Consider the following 22,419-nt stretch of genomic DNA (forward strand, 5'->3'; position numbering starts at 1 on the left):
CCTTCTCGAACGTTGTTTTTACTCCCCAAATCCCTACCTGTGCATCGAAATGTCTGATAGTTTTCCCCTGTTGTTCCTACCTTTCACTCCCTCAGCTGGGCTCCCACCTGAATTCATCACCTTGTTCCCCCTTGAACCTGCAAACGTCTTCGCATTTGTTTACCTCCTTTCCAAGTACTCTGGTCTCTGCTCCCTCAGCGTTCTCTCTCGTTTTGAACTCAATTTACCTTTAATCCAATAGCCAGTCTCTGGGACTCCTTTCAGCCTTGCCTGCCTCTTCAAGTTCAAACACTGATAATCACAACTTGCATATTTTTCCGAGAAAAAAAACCAGCTCACTGGCTTTGACAACAAAATGAAAAAAAAAAGTGGCAAATGATAGAACTAATCTGGGAGACTAGTGAGGCTGGAGCAATAGGATAAAAGGTAGTGATTGGGATTGGGGGGGGAAATTACAATTTAATCAAATGGAATAGCATATGGGCAGCTCTCTAAGACAATGCCCAATATAAGAGCATTCAATAAATTGTGAATTATTTCATTGGGGCAGGAGGAAGGAAGTCCCCAGAGAAAAGCTGGCCTGAGCTTTCTTTCAGAATGTATCAATATTAGCAAGGAAATGTGTTAGGGTCATCCTTATTGGTGACACTTCTGTTAAGATAGTTTGTGAATTTATGCAAATTGCATTTCCTACCTAGAGCAGAGATACAACAGCATGTCTAGGCCTGATTGAAAAGATATTTCCAAAAAGGGTTATTTGAATTGAGAGTATTTATGGTGTCTTTCTTTAGGAAACAGCCAGAATTATACCACTGTGAGTTTCTGTCGTCTTTTCCGAGTGTTTTCAGCGAAAAAGACCCCAATGATTTTCTTTTCTCATATAGTCATACTTGGGTAATTGGGGAAGTTTTTTATGCTTTAATAGGCATATTAAAGCATAAAGTACTGAGATTTAAGATCTTAGCAACAGAACATTAGGAATGAGTTAAGCTTCAAAAAAACAGAGACCTCGAACTAAGGAGATGCAAGTTCATAGCTAATGGAAATGGATTTCTATTTAAAGTACTTCAATGTGTACTTGTCAATCCCAAACTCACACACTGCTATATATAAAACAGATAACCTACAAGGACCTACTGTATAGCACAGGGAACTCTGCACAGTACTCTGTAATAACCTAAATGGGAAAAGAATTTGAAAAAGAATAGATACATGTATATGTATAGCTGATTCACTTTGCTGTACACCTGAAACTATTACAACATTGTTAATCAACTCGACTCCAATATAAAATAAAAATTAAAAGTACTTCAGTGCAATGCTATGCTGCACGTGGCAATGTTAGTGTTGTTGTTTCCATTAACTCATCTTAAATGTGTTATCAATTTATACACAATGGCCTAATACGGTACAGAAAGTGCCTCTTGTAATGCTTCTCATTAATGATCAATATTTAAGCTTCCTTTTGTGCTTAGACATCAATTTTTGGATACCCACAAACTTTTCTTTCTTTTTTTTTATCTGACTTAACCCTAGAAGAGAAGGAAGAAGTGTAAAGGGAAAATTTGAAGTTGAGTCTTTTAACGTGGAGCACACCTCCCCCCACTTTTAGGAATAAAATAGGTCAGCCATGTCAATCTTCTTGGAGCCATCCATTCTTAAGAAGCACAGGTAACCCAGCAGCTTGCCTTGTTGAGACAACTTGAATGTCACTGGGCTTGTTGGGTGGTGTCATCTTTCATTCATTGGGCGTTTGTACTGAAAAGGGCATTCCAGGACAGGTCATAGCCCTCCATCACTGTGTACATGGAGAAGAGGTCCCCGATAGTGACAAATCGGGCAGCTCCGATTTGTCACCTTCTCACTTGTGACCCTGCCCCGTTGCTGTCAGCAGGAAGGTGTAGGTAGAGGAGACCTTTCCTCAGCTGCTTCCTGCTGCTGTCCTTCCAGGAAGGCTCATGGCCTCAAGGAGACATGATAAGGTTTGGAGGTAGGAATGTCTATCACCAGGCAGAGAACCAGGAATTTCAACCTCTGGATTTAGGGGCCAGTGACTCACGGTCTGCTCTAAGCAGCCCACTTAGCCTCTCTGAGTCTGGTTTCCTCCTCTGAAAAATAAGAGGTCCTGGATTTAGTTAAGTTTCAGTTGCTTAGAGGAGGGGCCCTAGAATTTCCTGATTGTGAGCAAATACATCCTCAAAATAAGATATCCACCTGTCCTAACATGTATTTATTAAACTCCGCACTTGACAAAGATGAAGTCATTTAATCCTCAAAATGACAGTGTGGGGAGGATCTATTATCAACCCCATGATAGGTGCCAGCTGGGATTGAAACCCAGGCAGCGTGCCCTCAGTCCCATGCTCTGTGTTGTGTTGACATCTGACACATCCCCAGCACATCCTTTTTCTGGTGGGCTTCCTGGAGGATCACTAAATTCCTGAGTTGTGGAGGAATCATTGGTATGTAAAGAGCTAGCATTTGGGAGATCTGGCTTCAGTGGTTAAGAACAGCAGAGTCTATTTGATGAGCTATATATTGAACATCTTTTACAAAGCTTGTATTTTATTCTTCACAATGTTCATTAAAAAAAACCAAAACCAAACAAACAAACAAAAAACGAGGCCAAGAGAGACACAGGAAAAGAGCGAAGATACCTGGGGCCTTGGCTGCAATTAGAGCATGAGAGCACATGTGTCTGATGACTGGTTTTGCTTACGTGTAAATACAAGTCACTGTGCTAAGCAAAAAATAATTGTAGTATATTCATTTAATCATAATGCAGCAAAGTTTAACTTGTTAGTGCTTTAAACTTTCAGATGAGACTTTTCCTGGGGCTGCCTGTCTGATTGTATGTAGTTGCAATGACTGGACCTACTTATCAGCTTTCCCAGGAGGTGGCTTAAAAGCCTCCCAGGATATAGTCATACACTGAAAACCCAACAGGAGTAACTTTCCAAAGCCCGTGATTCATTTTCAGGGCAACTAGGGGGTCATACATCACATAAGGTAATCTTGCTCATGCTTGGCAATTTTCACCTAGGCATGAGTCACAGGACTAATTCTTAATAAGCAGACTAAGAATTCTTAGCAGTGTTGTGACTAGAATATTTCAAATCCAGAGGCATTTGCCTGATAGAGTTGGGTTAGGGCATAAAGGAGCAAGTTAATACAAAAGAGTCCATCCCCACTTCTCAGGACTTTTGCTTTCCATGTAATCTAGAGTCATGTGTTTGAATGTCTTCTGTTTTGTAATTACCATGCTCCTCCTCTAGTTGAATTAATGGTGGGAATGAATGGAAATGATATTGGCCTTTAAAGGCAATCATATCTTTTAAGAGAAGTGAGTCAAGAGTTTGAGTCTGTGTTAGGCCTGTCTGCCCAAGTCACCTATGGACTGGTGGGAAATAAGGTGGGTGGTGGGGAGTGATTTTTCTAAATTTTTATTTTATATTGGAGTATAGTTGATTAACAATGTTGTGTTAGTTTCAGGTGTACAGCAAAATTATTCAGTTATACAGATACATGTATCTATTCTTTTTCAGATTCTTTTCCCATTTAGGTTATTACAGAATATTGAGCAGAGTTCCCTGTGCTCTACAGTAGGTCCTTGTTGGTTATCTATTTCATATATAGTAGTGTGTGTATGTCAGTCCCAAACTCCCAATTTATCCCTCCCCCCGCAACTTTCCCCTTTGGTAACCATAAGTTTGTTTTCTAAGTCTGTGAGCCTGTTTCTGTTTTGTAAATAAGTTCATTTGTATCATTTTTTAAAATTCTACATATAAGAGATATTATATGATATTTGTTTCTCTGTCTGACTTACTTCACACAGTATGAACATCTCTAGGTCCATCCATGTTGCTGCAAATGACATTATTTCACTCTTCTTTATGGCTGAGTAATATTTCTTTACATATATATATATATATATATATATATATATATATATATATATATCTCACACCTTTATCCATTCATCTGTCCATGGACATTTAGGTTGCTTCCATGTCTTGGCTATTGTAAATATTGCTGCTGTGAACATTGGGGTACCTGTATCCTTTCGAACCACGGTTTGGGAGAGGACTAATCTTTGTGTGAACCTAAAAGATACAAACTCAAGCTGACATAAGAGAGTAAACTGCTCTTCTCTCAACTGTCGGCATCTCAAAGGCACTGGCAACTGTGGAGTCCCATCCAGATCCAGAGTTCAAGAAGCTTAAACCAACCGTAGGATTAAAACTGAAGTGGCCTTTTTGAAAGAACTCAGAAGCCAGTTGAAATCAGGTCTCTGGGGGGTGTCAGTGAGATAGAGGGAAGAAAGTGAAAGGTACTAGGAAAAAAACCATTTGTTTTTCTTTCCCTGAATTCACATTCCTTCACAGTTCTTCTGGTCCGATCACATCATCTTCCTCCATTTCACCTCCTCTTCTTTTTTTTATACTCCCTTCATCCTCCCCACTGTCTCTATTTCTTTCCTCTCCCTCTCGCTCTCTCCTCTTTCTCTTTTTCTCTGTCCCTCTTCCCTTCCCTTCTCTCTGCCTCCGATTCTTCCCTGCTAGGTTTGTGACTAGGGTCCCCAGTGGACACATCTAGACCCCAGGCTTCTGTACACAACCAGATGCCAGTCACTTCTTAAGAAATCCAAGTTTGCTGTGCCTTTGAGAGAACATTTATCCTTGGTTCATCTTCTGTAGCCAGTCCAAGGATGTTTAAAGTTATTCTCCAAACCCAGGATATTGATGAGAATGTGGTGAGACAAGAATAGTGAGAGGAAGACTTGGAGAGGATTCTAATCAACCTCATTTTCCCCTCATGACACTTTCATGAAACAGTTCAGGATAACCTCATCTTTTGGTTCCAAAATTACAAGATAGACCTTTCACTGAAAGGCTAAGTTATCTTGGTTCCTTGAACCTTTCCTCAATGGTCCCGTTTTCTAGCCTTTGTCTTCTTTTCATTGTGGTCTTCTGATGTTCTGTGTAACACCTACTGAGCTTAATTAAGAATTCTGTCTTTTTCTCTTTTCATATCATGGCTCTGGTGAATGTATTTCACTGTCTCGTATGCTAACCAGTCTAGGAACAAACACATCATGCCATTTGAAGTTTCCGTTATTATGAAATATTACTCAGCTGTAAAAAAGAATGAAATAATGCCATTTGCAGCAACATGGATGGACCTAGAGATGACCATACTAAGTGAAGTAAGTCAGACAGAGAAAGACAAATATCATATGATATCACTTATATGTGGAATCTAATTAAAAAAAATGATACAAATGAACTTATTTACAAAACAGAAACAGACTCACAGACTTGGAAAACAGACTTATGGCTACCAGAGGGGAAAGGTGGTAGGGAGGGATAAGCTAGGAGTTTGGGATTAACACATACAACTATATATGAAATAGATAACCAACAAGGACCTACTGTAGAGCACAGGGAACTCTGCTCAATATTCTTTAATAACCTCTATGGGAAAAGAATCTGAAAAAGAGTGGATATATGTATATGTATAACTGAATCACTTTAATCTGTACACCTGAAACTAATACGACTTTGTAAAACAACTATGTTTCAATTAAAAAAAAAAAAAGTCTCCATTATGGATGAAGAGCGTATGTCAGTTCCGAAAGCTTGTTGGTAGGATACTTCCTGACTGCGTCTAGAAGTGACAGCTGTAGACTTTCACATCTGGGGTCCATCAGTCACTTCTCTCCACAAAGCAGGGGTCTACAGCCAGGGACCCTCTCCATCCTCCTCGGCACATTCATAGTCTGGATCTCCAGCCCAAACCACTGAGCATGTTTCCCCTCATGTTCATCCTTAGGCCACATAAGGTCTTTTCTCTCCACCCCCTACTTCTCTCCAGAACTCAGCTTTCTCCTGTGCAGGCTTGTCTAGCAAATGCAACGGCTCCCATATCCTATCTTGGCTTTCTAAAGTGCTTGGTAACTTGCAATGTTACAAAGCGGTATGGGGCGATTTTCTCCAGCAAGGGTGGCTGAAGAGGAAAACTGAAATCCACACACAAAAACTTGAACGATGTCCATCGTGATGGGGTTTTGTATGAACCTCCTTCTGAAAGACCCAATATGAAGAAGGAAGGACCAAGCTGTGAGTGTTCCTCTAAGAAACACCATATTTATGGGCTGAAATCATTAACCTGGTGAAATTAACCACACAACATTACTTCTGATCATCTTGTTGCTGCTTGAAAATATCCTTAAACAGCTGCCTTGCTTATGGGATGAAGGAAGGTAAGAGTAAGAGGACAAGCAATAGTCTCACTGCCCCTTCCTAACTCTAATGCAGGCACTTTGACTGTGACACAGCTGTCACTGTGGTTGTCATCACTGATGAATCTCTGTCTGTCCTTTTGCTTTCAGCTCAGGGACCTGCTTCACAAGCTACAGTTCGTCCTGACCTACATGGCTCCCTGGCAGATGGCTTGGGGCTCCTCGTTTCACGTGTTTGCTCAGCTCTTTGCAATTCCTCGTATCCTTTCTGCTTCTGTTTTCACCTCCGAGCTGAGATTCACATTTTACTACGGATGCAAGCTTTTCATTGAACTCTGGCAGTAAAAGGGTTTTAAAGTCTTTAAGATTACATCTTAATGGGGACCTGGGGAGGCACTGTGGATTCCCTTTAGGTACTTAGCCTTAAAAGAAATTTCTTAATTCAGAACTCTTCCAGTTTCTTAATGCATATTCAGGCATGACTTGATTTCTTCTGATTTTTCCATTTCCCATGACCAGATCTCCGTTAAGATACCATGTCTTTTATTTATTTATTTATTTTACATCTTTATTGGAGTATAATTGCTTTACAATGGTGTGTTAGTTTCTGCTTTATAACAAAGTGAATCAGTTATACATATACATATGGTGCCATATCTCTTCCCTCTTGCGTCTCCCTCCCTCCCACCCTCCCTATCCCACCCCTCCAGGCGGTCACAAAGCACTGAGCTGATCTCCCTGTGCTATGCGGCTGCTTCCCACTAGCTATCTACCTTACGTTTGGTAGTGTATATATGTCCATGCCACTCTCTTGCTTTGTCACAGCTTACCCTTCCCCCTCACCATATAAGATATCATGTCTTTTAAATGGAAAGTCACTGCTTAAATGATTTGGTTGACTTGTGCAAAATAGTGCAAACTGATTTGCTGTTATTAAACTTTGTGGATAGGATTGATATATTATTATCAATCATATAACATTATATTATAATATAGTTTGGTTATCTTATACTTGAGGAATGTTCAAAAACCCAGAAATGGGCACAAACAGAATTACCCAAATATTTTTGAAGACCAAAAAAAAAAAAAATTTATGGTTTTGTTATCATTAGCCAAGGAGCCTAATTTTATCATTTGTAGTTTTGTTTGGTTTCCTTGTCTATTTTTAAGTGTTTCCATAATGATACTTCGTTTTAATTTACTTCAAAACAACTTGACATGCTCCTTCTAAAGATCACTTTGACACAGATAGCTAAATTGTGTGTGTGTGTGTATCTGTGTATGTGTGTTTGGAGAGAGGGAGAAAGAGAAAAATCAAGAATACTCTTGAAAAGAGAGAGATTAAAGAGAAATATTCTTTTTTTTCTTTTTTAATTTTTGGCCGCATTGGGTCTTCGTTGCTGCGCGCAGACTTTCTCTAGTTGTGGTGAGCGGAAGCTACTCTTCGTTGCGGTGTGTGGGCTTCTCATTGCGGTGGCTTCTCTTGTTGTGGAGCACGGGCTCTAGGCACGCGGGCTTCAGTAGTTGTGGCACGTGGGCTCAGTAGTTGTGGCTCTAGAGCACAGGCTCAGTAGTTGTGGCACACGGGCTTAGTTGCTCCGTGGCATGTGGGATCTTCCCGGACCAGGGCTCGAACCCGTGTGCCCTGCATTGGCAGGTGGATTCTTAACCACTGTGCCACCAGGGAAGTCCCGCCAGTGAATTTATACTTTCTGAATTTGTATTTCCCGAGATGTGGTTCAGGGACTCCTTAGATCAGAATCCGTGGAGGAGCTTGTTTAAAAAAGTAGATTCCTGGGGTCAGCACATACTTTTAAAATCACATTCCGTGGGGAGGACCCTGGAATTTCCATCTTCACAAGCCTTCCTGATATTCTCATCCCCTGATGTGTGTGAAGCGCAGTTCTCTGCTGGCATCCACTGGGGGTGCTGTGAGCCGGTTTTAATGGCCAAACAGAGCTTTCTTTCCTGAAGGTTGCGTAAGGCTCCTGAAGACAGTTCTTAAGGAACCCCTGGGTCTCAACTTTGGGTACAGGGATAGAAACAGACATGGGATATTCATTGTGATAATACATTCTAGATTTTAAAAAAATGCTGTCCTTCCAACTTATTTTTTTTTTTAATTATTAAGCATACCCAGAGCTGTTCTCACAATGCACATGGTTCTGTGTTCCTATGCTTAGACCTGCACTGATACTTGTAAAGTGTTTCATGGTTATTTGGAGGAACAAGCTCAGGAAAAATGATCACAAAAGCATGAGCTTGCGTATCACCCCTTTCCTATAACGTTTTCTAGAATGCCAGTCATTTTAGTTTTTCTAAACGGAATCCCTTAAAACAGAGTAAGATGAAAGAGTCAGGGGATTTTTATTTATTTCTGGTGTGTGTCTCGGGTATCCTGTCTAGAATTTAAAGTCTGTTTATTAGATGAAAATGATGAGATGGATGTAAATTTGCAGTTGAGGAGTTGCACAAAGAACTTAAAACTTGAAGTGGTGGTTCCCAATTTTATTCTAACTTTGGTCTTACATAGATCTGTAGCATTTCTTGTGGCCCCTTATGCCTTGTTGGATGAGTCCGGTAATACTAATTACTCCTGTAGTTCCATAGCCGAATTAAAACTGTTCTGGAAGCTGTAACTTTCAATTACCTGACCTTTATGTGTGTTGAGGGGTCACACACAAACACATGGTATCTGGCACTTAATATCTCCTCTAAGGATAAAGGCAGCACTGGCATCCCTCTCAGATTGAGCACAGTGGGCGTTAAATCTAAGTACTTTTGCGATGGATGGACTGGTTCTCTTGAGAAATTGAACACATCTGAGATGCAGATTTTATTGGGCATTTAGTTTTAGAATACAGTTGATCCCAGTGCTTTGTGCCTAAAACTGTTCCCGTCAGTGAAACCCACCTCCTGCCTCTGCTAAGTTATCGACCCTTCGAGATGGCCGTGGAGCCTGACCACTACAGTTGTGTGATGGCTTCCAGGGCTTCCAGCACCCCTACCCCATCACCCAAAGACACTTCCCCATCCTGGATCAGCTGTAAAGGTAGCTATTTGCTATGTGGAGCCCAACATCATACTGTGCAGGATATAATGAACTCGTTTAAGAAACCAGATATATATGCCATCAAGACAAGGCTATCAGGTTCCTAAATGCCAGCCCTGGATCTTGACTAATTTTGAAATGTTAATGATTTTATCACTCTATTAAGAAGCTGTGGGTTCCATCCTGGCTTTGAGAAGGGGCTAATTTGCTCCATTTTGGAATTAAATTAACTTTCAGGCCAGCGGGGCACTGTTTATTAAATTGCTTTTTCCAGTCCTAGCATGTTTTCTCCCTCGGTAGCCTCTGTTAGTTTCTGAGCTTGTAACCTCCAGGGAAAGATAGGCATGCTCACCCTTTTAATATGTGTAGAGAGCATGCAACACCATTGTTTTCTAATAATTAGACAGACTTAGCTGTATTAGCTCTGTTAAATGTGTGTATGGGAAAGGCCGCTTTCTATTTGGTACATCCTTTCGAGCTTCCAGTTACTTTTTTTAAGTATTAACGTTGATATTTTCATTTGAAATGTACTCAGATAAACCTGAAGCTTTTTAAGGAGTCTCTATCTAGCCCTTTGGCCCACCTCTTGGCTCTCAAAAAATAAAGAAGGCTGCATATTTCTCGGGACTGCCTTAGCCATTACAGTCACGATCTTGCATATTTCCCCAAGAGCGCTATATTTCTTTTCTGATCTTCCTTAAATAAACTAACCTTTGAGGCCATCTATTCACTTCTGCCCTACCTCTGACCTATTTAGCTTCATTTCCTTTCCTCCCAAATTTGAACTTTATTTATAGGCTAGCACTCTTTTCCTTGTTTCTTAATTTCTGGATAACTGTTTCTGGCATTTAAAAAACGGATAACATAATCTTTGGGGAAATGTTTAGAATCAAAAAGAACGGCAGTGCCGGCCCACGCAGCCTCCTACCCAGCCCCAGCTCCACTTAACTTTGTCCTGGATTCTCTGCAGACCCCACAGTGCCCCCTGTCACCTTCCCCTCACCCAACACCCTCCCTCAGGAATCTCCCCTGTGACCCCGCTCTGCTTTCTCAGGTTTTTTCAGTACCTTCCTTCGATGACATCTCCCATGATGTTCTTTTTTTCTTCCTGTGACAAGGGGAATAGTTACACTGGTATGTTTTGTGGCAGAGGTATTTAGATCTTTCCAGCTTCCCGGTGAAGAAGAAACTGTTGGGTGATGATAGATACCACAGTAGCTCCTTACTCTGGAGTTCTGCCTTTGAACCTAGGTCAAAATAAAAGGAATCAGATTGAAATTTTAGCACAGTCGAGATCTTTTTGATACACAAACAATTCAACACTATTGATGGAAGATTTGTTATTTCACTTCTGAAGATGTTTGGAAATAAATAGCAAATTGAAAAAAAAATGACACAGCTACCCCTGAAGGAAAACTCTGAGCTTAAATCTATGCAAATGCACTGGGAAGTGCCTGTAGACAAGCAAGGCTCACTCCCTTCTTTGTATTTACATGTAAGTGGAGCTGTGAGGGTCCGTATCACATAACTAAGCCCTGCCACTGATAATATGGGAAAGCCCTTCTGTGCTCTGGTAGGTAATGAAACACAGAATCTTACTATCTGTGACAGACATTTAGGCATTTCTTACTTTCTGCCAGAACTTTTTAAACATGGGCTAAAAAACAAGACCTCCATTTGTGCAGCCACGTCCCCTTCCAGGTGGGAAAATCAGCCTTGTAGGAGATCAGGTCAGACCTGCAGTAAAACCCTCCCAGCCCTCACCCTGAAGAACAAGGAACCATGTGCATATGTAAAACCTGGGCCCTCTGGCCCCCCACTGACCTCTGCCACCTCTGTTCCCTCTGGCTTTAACAAATCAAAGGCCCCGTGATTGACAGTGGGGAGAAGTTTTCCAATGATGGAGTGAGACTGGGGAGGGACCAGCCCTTCTGGCACCTCCCCCAGATTTCCAGAGATCAATTAGTTGGGCTTAAGCCAAAAGTGAGAGCCATACTAATTTTAATATTGAGCAAATGTAAATTTCTGATCAGAGTGTGTAAAACTGAGGCATGCCAAGAAGTGGGAAACCCATACAGAGTGCTAGGGAGGTGACTTAGCCTACAGCATGCTGTGACTTGTATACACATTTTTAGCTTATAAACCAGACATGAGTTGAATTGAGCCATTGGTGTTCAGTGTATGATAAAAAAAAAATACATATTTTTGAACAGCGGGAAAAGATTATTTGAGGAATAGAGATACTATCTTCCCAAACAATGCTATTTATTTACTTTCAAAGTGTAACTTAATTTAAATTATTTATAAAGCTGCTTGATACTTTAGTAAATGTACCACAGTGTGTTTGGTTCAGCTAACAATATCTCAGTAAAAAGAAACTGTTCTTTTCAAATCTTAGATATTAAATCTTTGCCACAAATCATGCTGAGACTGCTGGGATTTTTATGAGAATCATTTGGTTTTCATGGTGGTGAAATGAGACCTAGCAGGATATTATTGAAAGTTTTATATTTCCAAATATGTACATAGAGAGGTCATGGGTAGGCCCTTCTTTCTTTCCTTGGTGAGAAAATAGCTTTCGTATAAACTAGTCAGAATGCAAATACTATGTAGAAGAATAACCATGAACACTTCTTTTTTTCCTTAACTCAAAATCCTCAGATTCTGCCATACTTTTCTTTCAGGCGTTTGCCACGTCGATCTTTTCTACTCCACTGAGCCCGTTTCTCGGGAGTGTCATTTTTATCACATCGTACGTCAGACCAGTGAAATTCTGGGAGAAAAACTACAAGTAAGATCCTAAAATCATTGCTGACTTGCTTTCCTAGGATTCATGTTCAGGATGCTCCTTGACCTTTGTCTGTGAAAAGTCCAGGCTTCATGCTTTGCCCTCCTGTGGGGCAGCCCTAGCAAGCTCCCTCCACCCACCCAGTTATCCGCTCAGCACGGGGGCTTCCAGGCTCTGGACCAAGCCTGACTGATGGCAAATTTGCAGTCAGGTGCTAGTCTAGGTTTCACCAGTTGTGAAGGAAAGTGAGATATCACCACCCACTCTCAGCAGTTGCCCTCAGAGAGGTTGTCTCAGGAGCCGTGGTCCTGTCATTGGATGAGATTACCCCTGGGGGGCACGGCTCCCTTCTGTGGGCCTTCGAAATATACATGTCATGTACAAGTGTACATGCATCACAGCTCAACATAGGAGAGCATGCCATTTTTTCTGAGCATCATTAAACTTGTAGAAGATGATTTCTGTGCTTTGTCTTGACTGCTTAGACCAGTCAGTCATAAATTTCCTTAAGCAAACAGTGATGAAGCGAGGGCAGTGATTTTTTCAGGAGTGGTGGGAAGGGAGGAGTGATGGGTAACTGAGTAACTTTCAAGAGTTGTTAATGATTTGTCGGGGGAGGGCCTGAGAACAGCCAGAGGAGGAGGTGGGGCGAGCCAGCCTGTCTCCAGCTGGGCTCGTCTTCCATTGCAGATCTCATTTGCCCTAATTTACTAGCCATACCTGGGCTGTTGTGTCCAAGCCCTAATCCATCTTCTGTAACGTGTCTACCTTTTCTACTGCTCTGCTACTTTACAACACGCCTTTCACATCTCACAGAGGCCAGCGTTAAGTTAGGAGATCTGTGTGGTTAGATGGTTTATATGCACGGAAGATGCGTGTCCTTCTGGGGCAGGTGGTAGGGCGTTGTGATGAAAACACAGCCTGGGCCGCCAGCCTGCCTGGGCTCACACCTCGCCTCCACCCTCGGTGCTGGTGACCTCAAGGCCTCTCTCCTCTTCTGTAAAATGGGGGCAAAGGAATAAGGCCTACTTCACAGCCTTGTGGGGAGAATATGAGTTAATAGACCTAAAGCACCTAGAACAAAGTAAGCATCATGCTGGCCTGCGCTGGTGGAATTCTTCTCTGACTGCCCTGCATGGAATCCCTGTCCCTACCTGACCCATGCTAACAGGTATCCCATCCCCAGGACCTCACATTTACGTGTCCTGGGGAAATCCAACCAAACTGGAGCACCCCAAGGTAAGCCAGTTCTGGGAGACCACCAAGAGGTGGGGAAGGCCCCTTGTGTGTCCCACAGATTCCTCATCTTTTAAGAGAGGTGGGCTTTTTGCTGTACAAGTGAAGCCGTCTTGAAATGTACATGTAAACAAGAGTCCTCTTTGGCATTTGTCTAAAGAGATTTACAGAGTCAGAAGGAAAAGAAAACCACCAGCACTGGCTTGTCTTTATGCTTTTTAAGGAGAAAACAATTTGGGGGACCTCTGTGGAGCTCTAAAAAAATCGCACTTCTGGAAAGTGCAAACGCTTGTGAATAAGAAGTGTGGCAATCTCGTGTGCTTTTAACTATGCAGGAAAGTGCATGATATTTTATACGTGCTCTGTAACACAAAAGATTTCTTTTTGTCTCCTATTCTCAGATAAATTAGGAACCAGTGTTTTGGGCCAGGGGGGAGACGTTGATAAGCAAAACGCATCCCCTTTGAGCTGGAGGGGGTATTAAGCTTCCGCAGTAGAAAGGGGAACGGAGAAATCTTTGTGAGATGCTTTTACTGAGGGGAGACATCCTAACGCCCGTGCAACGCAAGTTTGGCATTTTCTTATTTAGCCTCCTCCCTGCCAAGATTCAGCTACCTGCTCGGCACCGTACACCGAGGTCTGAATTGTCTGTTTATGTGGGTTACTTAAAAGTCTGGGCTGCTAGAGTGTTTCCTTATTCAGTCTCACAAAGAATTGATGATGTTGTGATCCATTCTTTCCCCCAGTGTAGCGCTCTGTTGCATGTCGGGGCTTTGGTCGGCTATGCTAGGATGAGAAGGGGACAGCAGAGTCTGTGGCAACGCATAAGGACATCCTGCCTTTCCTAGGTCTCTCTGAAGGAGCCAAGGTGCGGAAAATGTTCAGAGTCCCACTGAGGGGTGGGGAGAGATACTGATGCCGAATGCAGCCAGCTGAAAGTCTCTTGTCAACTTGTGTTAAGCCTCAGAATACAGAGCCCTGCGGTCATCTGCTTAAAAGATCAGTGATGGAATTCAGGAGAGTAAGAGTGGTGGGTACCAGGAAAAGAAATGGCAGGAAATCTCATCTGGATCCCTGCAAGCCCTCTGGAAAGCCCATTCTCTGCATCTGAAACTGTTGGTTTTTATTTCAGACACTAATGACTTTTCCCGTTCTTATTTGTGAGTGTCTCTGTAGCTGCTCCTACCACTTTCTTTCAGTCCGATACAGAGAAGCAGTTGTTAGGGTAATTGATTAATTGTTTACTCGTTGTCCTGCCACTGACTGAGAGATATTCTCCCCTCTCAGGACAGTGAGCACGATCTGCCAATGGGTACCATGGTCGCCAGCCCCACCCTGGGGGTGTGATGAGGGGCACTTGCCGTCCCCTCTCCTGGTCTCCTCTTCCTTTCCACCCCTGCTCCTTCACTTTCCAGTCCTTTGATTTTTCTTCCAAACCTAAAGCTGCCTTTGGTTTTTGCAAGTCTCCAGCGAGCCCTGTACTGTAACGGAACCGTTACAAACTCTATGGAACCGATAAGTAAATCACCAGCTACCTGGTGACTCTGGCCTGTCTGTTTTCCCCAGCCTGGGCTGTCTTGAAATCCACAGACTTTTTGTTCTCCAACGCTACTCCTCACTGGGGGCTGGTGACAAACGTATCCTCTGCCCGCCTAACTAACCTGTCTCTGGTTGATTCCCCAGACACAGCACCAGGTCCCACTGTCTCAGAAGCCCGCGGTGGGACACTGCTGCCTGGGCGACAAGGAGACGTACCTCAGAGCCCAGCACTGGTGTAACTGCTCTGTATCTACCTTGTGCAATATGGGAGCCCTCCCAGCACCTGGAACAGGGCTAGTGTGGCTGAAGTTTTAATTCTGTTGAATTTTAATTCATTTACATTTAAGTAGCCGCATGTGACTTGAGGCTATCATATAGGACAGCACAAATATAGACCCACCTCACCTCCGTCCTAATCTCCCACAGTACTATTTCATACATCGCATATTGTGGATTTTTCATTCCCAGCCCTCCCTCGGCTGTGCCCTTCTCACCGAGTGCCCTTCCACCCACACGCACACAGACTCACAAGGAGGGGAATCATGTTCCACCTCCTGAGGATGATGAATGGAAGGTTCAGGAAGGACTTGTCGGATGAGAGATACTGTAGTGGCCACCTTTGGAAAATAAATTTGCTCTGTGACCATCAGTAAATTGTACCAAGGATTGGTGTGGACTGACTCTACCTCCAAGCCTGGACTTGTTTTTTTTCATCTTTGTGACCCTACGGGGCCACACACACAGAAGATGTTCTGTAACTATTTCTTAAATGAATTAAATCCAACAATATTACGTAAAAGGGAAAGGAAATCGTAATCTGGATTTCATTCGCCACCATCAGGCTGTGCACTATTAAACTGTTCTTAACTAAGAAGGTCTTTAAAATTGGTCTTGATGAGTTCTGCCTGGTGTCTCCATTTAATTTACAGGCAACAACAGCAAATGCACTGTAATAATAGTGCCTGGTGTTTATAAATCCCCTTAGGTCAGAGTATTTTTTTTAACATTTTCATTGGAGTATAATTGCTTTACATTGTTGTGTTAGTTTCTGCCGTATAACAAAGTGAATCAACTATACGTATACATATATCCCCATATCCCCTCCTTCTTGCAACTCCTTCCCACCCATCCTATCCCACCCCTCTAGGTGGACACAAAGCACCGAGCTGATCTCCCTGTGCTATGCGGCTGCTTCCCACTAGCTATCTGTTTTACATTTGGTAGTGTATATATGTCAATGTCACTCTCTCAACTTCGTCCCAGCTTACCCTTCCTATCCGCCGTGTCCTCAGGTCCATTCTCTATGTCTGCGTCTTTATTCCTGTCCTGCCCCTAGGTTCTTCAGAACCATTTTAGACTCCATATATATATGTGTTAGCATACGGTATTTGTCTTTCTCTTTCTGACTTACTTCACTCTGTATGACAGACTCTAGGCCCATCCACCTCACTACAAATAGCTCACTTTCATTTCTTTTTATGGCTGAGTAATATTCCATTATATATACGTGCCACATCTTCTTTATCCATTCATCTGTCGATGGATGCTTAGGTTCCTTCCGTGTCCTGGCTATTGTAAATAGAGCTGCAATGAACATTGTGGTACATGACTCTTTGAGTTATGGTTTTCTCAGGGTATATGCCCAGTAGTGGGGCTGCTGGGTCATATAGTAGTTCTATTCTTAGTTTTTTAAGGAATCTCCAAACTGTTCTCCATAGTGACTGTATCAATTTACATTCCCACCAACAGTGCAGGAGGGTTGCCTTTTCTCCACACCCTCTCCAGCATTTATTGTTTGTAGATTTTTTGATAATGGCCATTCTGATGGGTGTGAGGTGATACCTCATTGTAGTTTTGATTGGCATTTCTCTAATGATTAGTGATGTTGAGCATCCTTTCATGTGTTTGTTGGCAATCTGTATATCTTCTTTGGAGAAATGTCTATTTAGGTCTTCTACCCATTTTTGGATTGGGTTGTTTTTTTTTTCTGATATTGAGCTGCATGAGCTGCTTGTATATTTTGGAGATTAATCCTTTGTCAGCTGCTTTGTTTGCAAATATTTTCTCCCATTCTGAGGGTTGTCTTTTCATCTTGTTTATGGTTTCCTTTGCTGTGCAAAAGCTTTTAAGTTTCAATAGGTCTCATTTGTTTATTTTTGTTTTTATCTCCATTTCTCTAGGAGGTGGGTCAAAAAGGATCTTGCTGTGATTTATGTCATGGAGTGTTCTGCCTGTGTTTTCCTCTAAGAGATTTATAGTGTCTGGCCTTACGTTTAGGTCTTTAATCCATTTTGAGTTTATTTTTGTGTATGGTGTTAGGGAGTGTTCTAATTTTATTCTTTTACATGTAGCTGTCCAGGTTTCCCAGCACCACTATTGAAGAGGCTGTCTTTTCTCCACTGTATATTCTTGCTTCCTTTATCAAAGATAAGGTGGCCATATGTGCATGGGTTTATCTCTGGGCTTTCTATCCTGTTCCACTGATCTATATTTCTGTTTTTGTGCCAGTATCATACTGTCTTGATTACTGTAGCTTTCTAGAATGGTCTGAAGTCCGGGAGCCTGATTCCTCCAGCTCCGTTTCTGTTTCTCAAGATTGTTTTGGCTGTTGGGGTCTTTTGTGTTTCCATACAAATTGTGAAATTTTTTGTTCTAGTTCTGTGAAAAATGCCATTGGTAGTTTGATAGGGATTGCATTGAATCTGTAGATTGCTTTGGGTAGTATAATCATTTTCACAGTGTTGATTCTTCCAATCCAGGAATATGGTATATCTCTCCATCTGTTTGTATCATCTTTAATTTCTTTCATCAGTGTCTTATAGTTTTCTGCATACAGGTCTTTTGTCTCCTTAGGTAGGTTTATTCCTAGGTATTTTATTCTTTTTGTTGCAATGGTAAATGGGAGTGTTTCCTTAATTTCTCTTTCAGATTTTTCATCATCAGTGTATAGGAATGCAAGAGATTTCTGTGCATTAATTTTGTATCCTGCTACTTTACCAAATTCATTGATTAGCTCTAGTAGTTTTCTGGTAGCATCTTTAGGATTCTCTATGTATAGTATCATGTCATCTGCAAACAGTGACAGCTTTACTTCTTCTTTTTTGATTTGGATTCCTTTTATTTCTTTTTCTTCTCTGATTGCTGTGGCTAAAACTTCTAAAACTATGTTGAATAATAGTGGTGAGAGTGGGCAACCTTGTCTTGTTCCTGATCTTAGTGGAAATTGTTTGTTTTTCACCATTGAGAATGATGTTGGCTGTGGGTTTGTCATATTTGGCCTTTATTATGTTGAGGTAGGTTAGCTCTATGCCTACATTCTGAGGGTTTTTTATCATAAATTGGTGTTGAATTTTGTCGAAAGCTTTTTCTGCATCTGTTGAGATGATCATGTGGTCTTTCTCCTTCAATTTGTTAATATGGTGTATCACATTGATTGATTTGCATACATTGAAGAATCCTAGCATCCCTCGGATAAACCCTACTTAATCATGGTGTATGATTCTTTAATGTGCTGTTGGATTCTGTTTACTAGTATTTTGTTGAGGATTTTTGCATCTATGTTCATCAGTGTTATTGGCCTATAGTTTTCTTTTTTTGTGACATCCTTGTCTGGTTTTGGTACCAGAGTGATGGTGGCCTCATAGAATGAGTTTGGGAGTGTTCCTCCCTCTGCTATATTTTGGAAGAGTTTGAGAAGGATAGGTGTTAGCTCTTCTCTAAATGTTTGATAGAATTCACCTGTGAAGCCATCTGGTCCTGGGCTTTTGTTTGTTGAAAGACTTTTAATCACAGTTTCAATTTCAGTGCTTGTGATTGGTCTGTTTCTATTTTCTATTTCTTCCTGGTTTAGTCTCAGAAGGTTGTGCTTTTCTAAGAATTTGTCCATTTCCTCCAGGTTTTCCATTTTATTGGCATATAGTTGCTTGTAGTAATGTCTCATGATCCTCTGTATTTCTGAAGTGTCAGTTGTTACTTCTCCTTTTTCATTTCTAATTCTATTGATTTGAGTCTTTTTTCTTGATGAGTTTCGCTAATGGCTTATCAATTTTGTTTGTCTTCTCAAAGAACCAGCTTTTAGTTTTATTGATCTTTCCTATCGTTTCCTTCATTTCTTTTTCATTTATTTCTGATCTGATCTTTATGATTTCTTTCCTTCTGCTAACTTTGGGGTTTTTTTGATCTTCTTTCTCTAATTGCTTTAGGTGTAAGGTTAGGTTGTTTATTGTAGATGTTTATTGTTTCTTGAGGTAGGATTGTATTGCTATAAACTTCCCTCTTAGAACTGCTTTTGCTGCATCCCATAGGTATTGGGTCACCGTGTTTTCATTGTCATTTGTCTCTAGGTATTTTTTGATTTCCTCTGATTTCTTCAGTGATATCCTGGTTATTTAGTAGTGTATTGTTTAGCCTCCGTGTGTTTGTATTTTTTACAGATTTTTTTCCTGTAATTGATATCTAGTCTCATAACGCTGTGGTTGGAAAAGATACTTGATACGATTTCAATTTTCTTAAATTTACCAAGGCTTCATTTGTGACCCAAGATATGATCTATCCTGGAGAATGTTCCATGAGCAATTGAGAAGAAAGTGTAATCTGCTGTTTTTGTAATAGATGTAATGTCCTATAAATATCAGTTAAGTCCATCTTGTTTAATGTATCATTTAAAGCTTGTGTTTCCTTATTTATTTTCATTTTGGATGATCTGTCCATTGGTGAAAGTGGGGTGTTAAAGTCCCCTACTATGATTGTGTTACTGTCGATTTCCTCTTTTATGGCTGTTAGCATTTGCCTTATGTATTGAGGTGCTCCTATGTTGGGTGCATAAATATTTACAATTGTTATATCTTCTTCTTGGATTGATCCCTTGATCATTATGTAGTGTCCTTCTTTGTCTCTTGTAATAGTCTTTATTTTAAAGTCTATTTTGTCTGGTATGAGAATTGCTACTCCAGCTTTCTTTTGGTTTCCATTTGCATGGAATATCTTTTTCCATCCCCTCACTTTCAATCTGTATGTGTCCCTAGGTCTGAAGTGGGTCTTGTAGACAGCATATATATGGGTCTTGTTTTTGTATCCATTCAGCAAGCATGTGTCTTTTGGTGGGAGCATTTAATCCATTTACATTTAAGGTAGTTATCGATATGTATGTTTCTATTACTATTTTCATAATTGTTTTGGGTTTGTTATTGTAAGTCTTTTCCTTCTTGTGTTTCCTGCCTAGAGAAGTTCCATTAGCATTTGTTGTAAAGCTGGTTTGGTGGTGCTGAATTCTCTTAGCTTTTGTTTGTCTGTAAAGGTTTTAATTTCTCCATCGAATCTGAATGAGATCCTTGCTGGGTAGAGTAATCTTGGTTGTAGGTTTTTCCCTTTCATCACTTTAAATATGTCCTGCCACTCCCTTCTGGCTTGCAGAGTTTCTGCTGAAAGATCAGCTGTTAACCTTATCGGGATTCCCTTTTATGTTAATTGTTGCTTTTCCCTTGCTGCTTTTAATATTTTTTCTTTGTATTTAATTTTTGATAGTTTAATTAATATGTGTCTTGTCGTGTTTCTCCTTGGATTTATCCTGTATGGGACTCTCTGTGCTTCTTGGGCTTGATTGACTATTTCCTTACCCATGTTAGGGAAGTTTTCAACTATAATCTCTTCAAATATTTTCTCAGTCCCTTTCTTTTTCTCTTCTTCTTCTGGGACCCCTATAATTCGAATGTTGGTGAGTTTAATGTTGTCCCAGAGGTCTCTGAGATTGTCCTCAATTCTTTTCATTCTTTTTTCTTTATTTTGCTCTGCGGTAGTTATTTCCACTATTTTATCTTCCAGGTCACTTATCTGTTCTTCTGCCTCAGTTATTCTGCTATTGATTCCTTCTAGAGAATTTTTAATTTCATTTATTGTGTTGTTCATCATTGTTTGTTTGCTCTTTAGGTCTTCTAGGTCCTTGTCAAACATTTCTTGTATATTCTCCATTCTATTTCCAAGATTTTGGATCATCTTTAGTATCATTACTCTGAATTCTTTTTCAGGTAGACTGCCTATTTCCTCTTTTTTTTTTAAGTATTAGTTTCTTTTTTTAATAAATTTATTTATTTATTTATTTTTGGCTGCGTTGGGTCTTAGTTGCTGTGCACAGGCTTTCTCTAGTTGCAGCGAGCAGGGTCTATTCTTGGTTGCAGTACGCAGGCTTCTCATTGCGGTGGCTTCTCTTGTTGTGGATCACGGGCTCTAGGCACATGGGCTTCAGTAGTTGTGGCTCATGGGCTCAGTAGTTGTGGCTTACGGACTTCAGTAGTTGCAGCACACGGGCTCTAAAGCACAGGCTCAGTAGTTGTGGCACACGGGCTTAGTTGCTCCGTGGCATGTGGTATCTTCCTGGACCAGGGCTTGAACCCGTGTCCCCTGCATTGGCAGGCAGATTCTTAATCACTGCGCCGCCAGGGTAGCCCTGCCTATTTCCTCTTCATTTGTTAGGTCTCGTGGGTTTTTACCTGGCTCCTTCATCTGCTGCGTGTTCCTCTGTCTTATTTTACTTATCTTAGTGTGTTTGGGGTCTCCTTTTTGCAGGCTGCAAGTTTGTAGTTCCCGTTGTTTTTGCTGTCTGCTCCCAGTGGGTAAGGTTGGTTCAGTGGGTTGTGTAGGCTTCCTGGTGGGGGGGACGGGTGCTTGTGTTCTGGTGGATGAGGCTGGATCTTGTCTTTCTGGTGGGCAGGACCACGTCCAGTGATATGTTTTGGGGTGTCTGTGACCTTATTATGATTTTAGGCAGCCTCTCTGCTAATGGATGGGGTTGTGTTCCTGTCTTGCTAGTTGTTTGGCATAGGGTGTCCAGCACTGTGGCTTGCTGGTCATTGAGTGGAGCTGGGTCTTGGCGTTGAGATGGAGATCTCTGGGAGAGCTTTTGCTGTTTGATATCACATGGGGCCAGGATGTCTCTGGTGGACCAGTGTCTTGAACTTGGCTCTCCCACCTCAGAGGCTCTGGCCTGATACCCGGCCAGAGCACCAAGACCCTGTCAGCCTCATGGCTCAGAGGAAAAGGTAGAAAAAAAAAAGAAAGAAAGGAAAAAAGTAAATAAAATAAAGTTATTAAAATAAAAAATATTAAAAATTAAAAAATTAAAAAGTAATAAATAAAAACAGAAAGAGAGAAAGAGAGAGGAACCAATCCAAAAAACAAATCCACCAATGATAACAAGTTCTAAAAACTATACTTAAAAACCCTAAGAAAACAAAAAACAGACAATCAGAACCCTAGGAATAATGGCAAAAGCAAAGCTATACAGACAAAATCACACAAAGAAGCATACACATACACACTCACAGAAAGCAAAAAAGGAAAAATACATACATTATATATTAAAAAAAAGGAAGAGAGCAACCAAATCAGTTAACAAATCTACCAATGATAATAAGCTCTAAATACTAAACTAAGATAAACATAAAACCGGAAACAAATTAGATGCAGAAAGCAAACCCCAAGTCTACAGTTGCTCCCAAAGTCCATCGCCTCAATTTTGGGACGATTCGTTGTCTGTTCAGGTAATCCACTGATGCAGGGTACATCAAG

General features: G+C 41.1%; 1 protein-coding gene across 5 annotated transcripts in view; it reads left to right on the forward strand.

The window, feature by feature from the left end:
- The window catches only part of PCNX2 (pecanex 2), a 295,243-nt gene that overhangs the window by 196,178 nt on the left and 76,646 nt on the right, over window positions 1–22,419 (forward strand). For 4 of the 5 annotated variants that reach the window (XM_082645600.1, XM_082645599.1, XM_082645602.1 and 1 more), the window contains one exon: window positions 11,978–12,084. In XM_082645600.1, the coding sequence (XP_082501726.1) occupies window positions 11,978–12,084 (107 nt within the window). Of the gene's footprint in view, window positions 1–6,391; window positions 6,501–11,954; window positions 12,085–22,419 lie in introns of all 5 variants that reach the window. The other variant, XM_082645603.1, reaches the window with a different exon arrangement.

The sequence above is a fragment of the Mesoplodon mirus genome (assembly GCF_964341445.2).
Source record: "Mesoplodon mirus genome assembly, chromosome: 2".
In the NCBI taxonomy this organism is placed as follows: Eukaryota; Metazoa; Chordata; class Mammalia; order Artiodactyla; family Ziphiidae; genus Mesoplodon; species Mesoplodon mirus.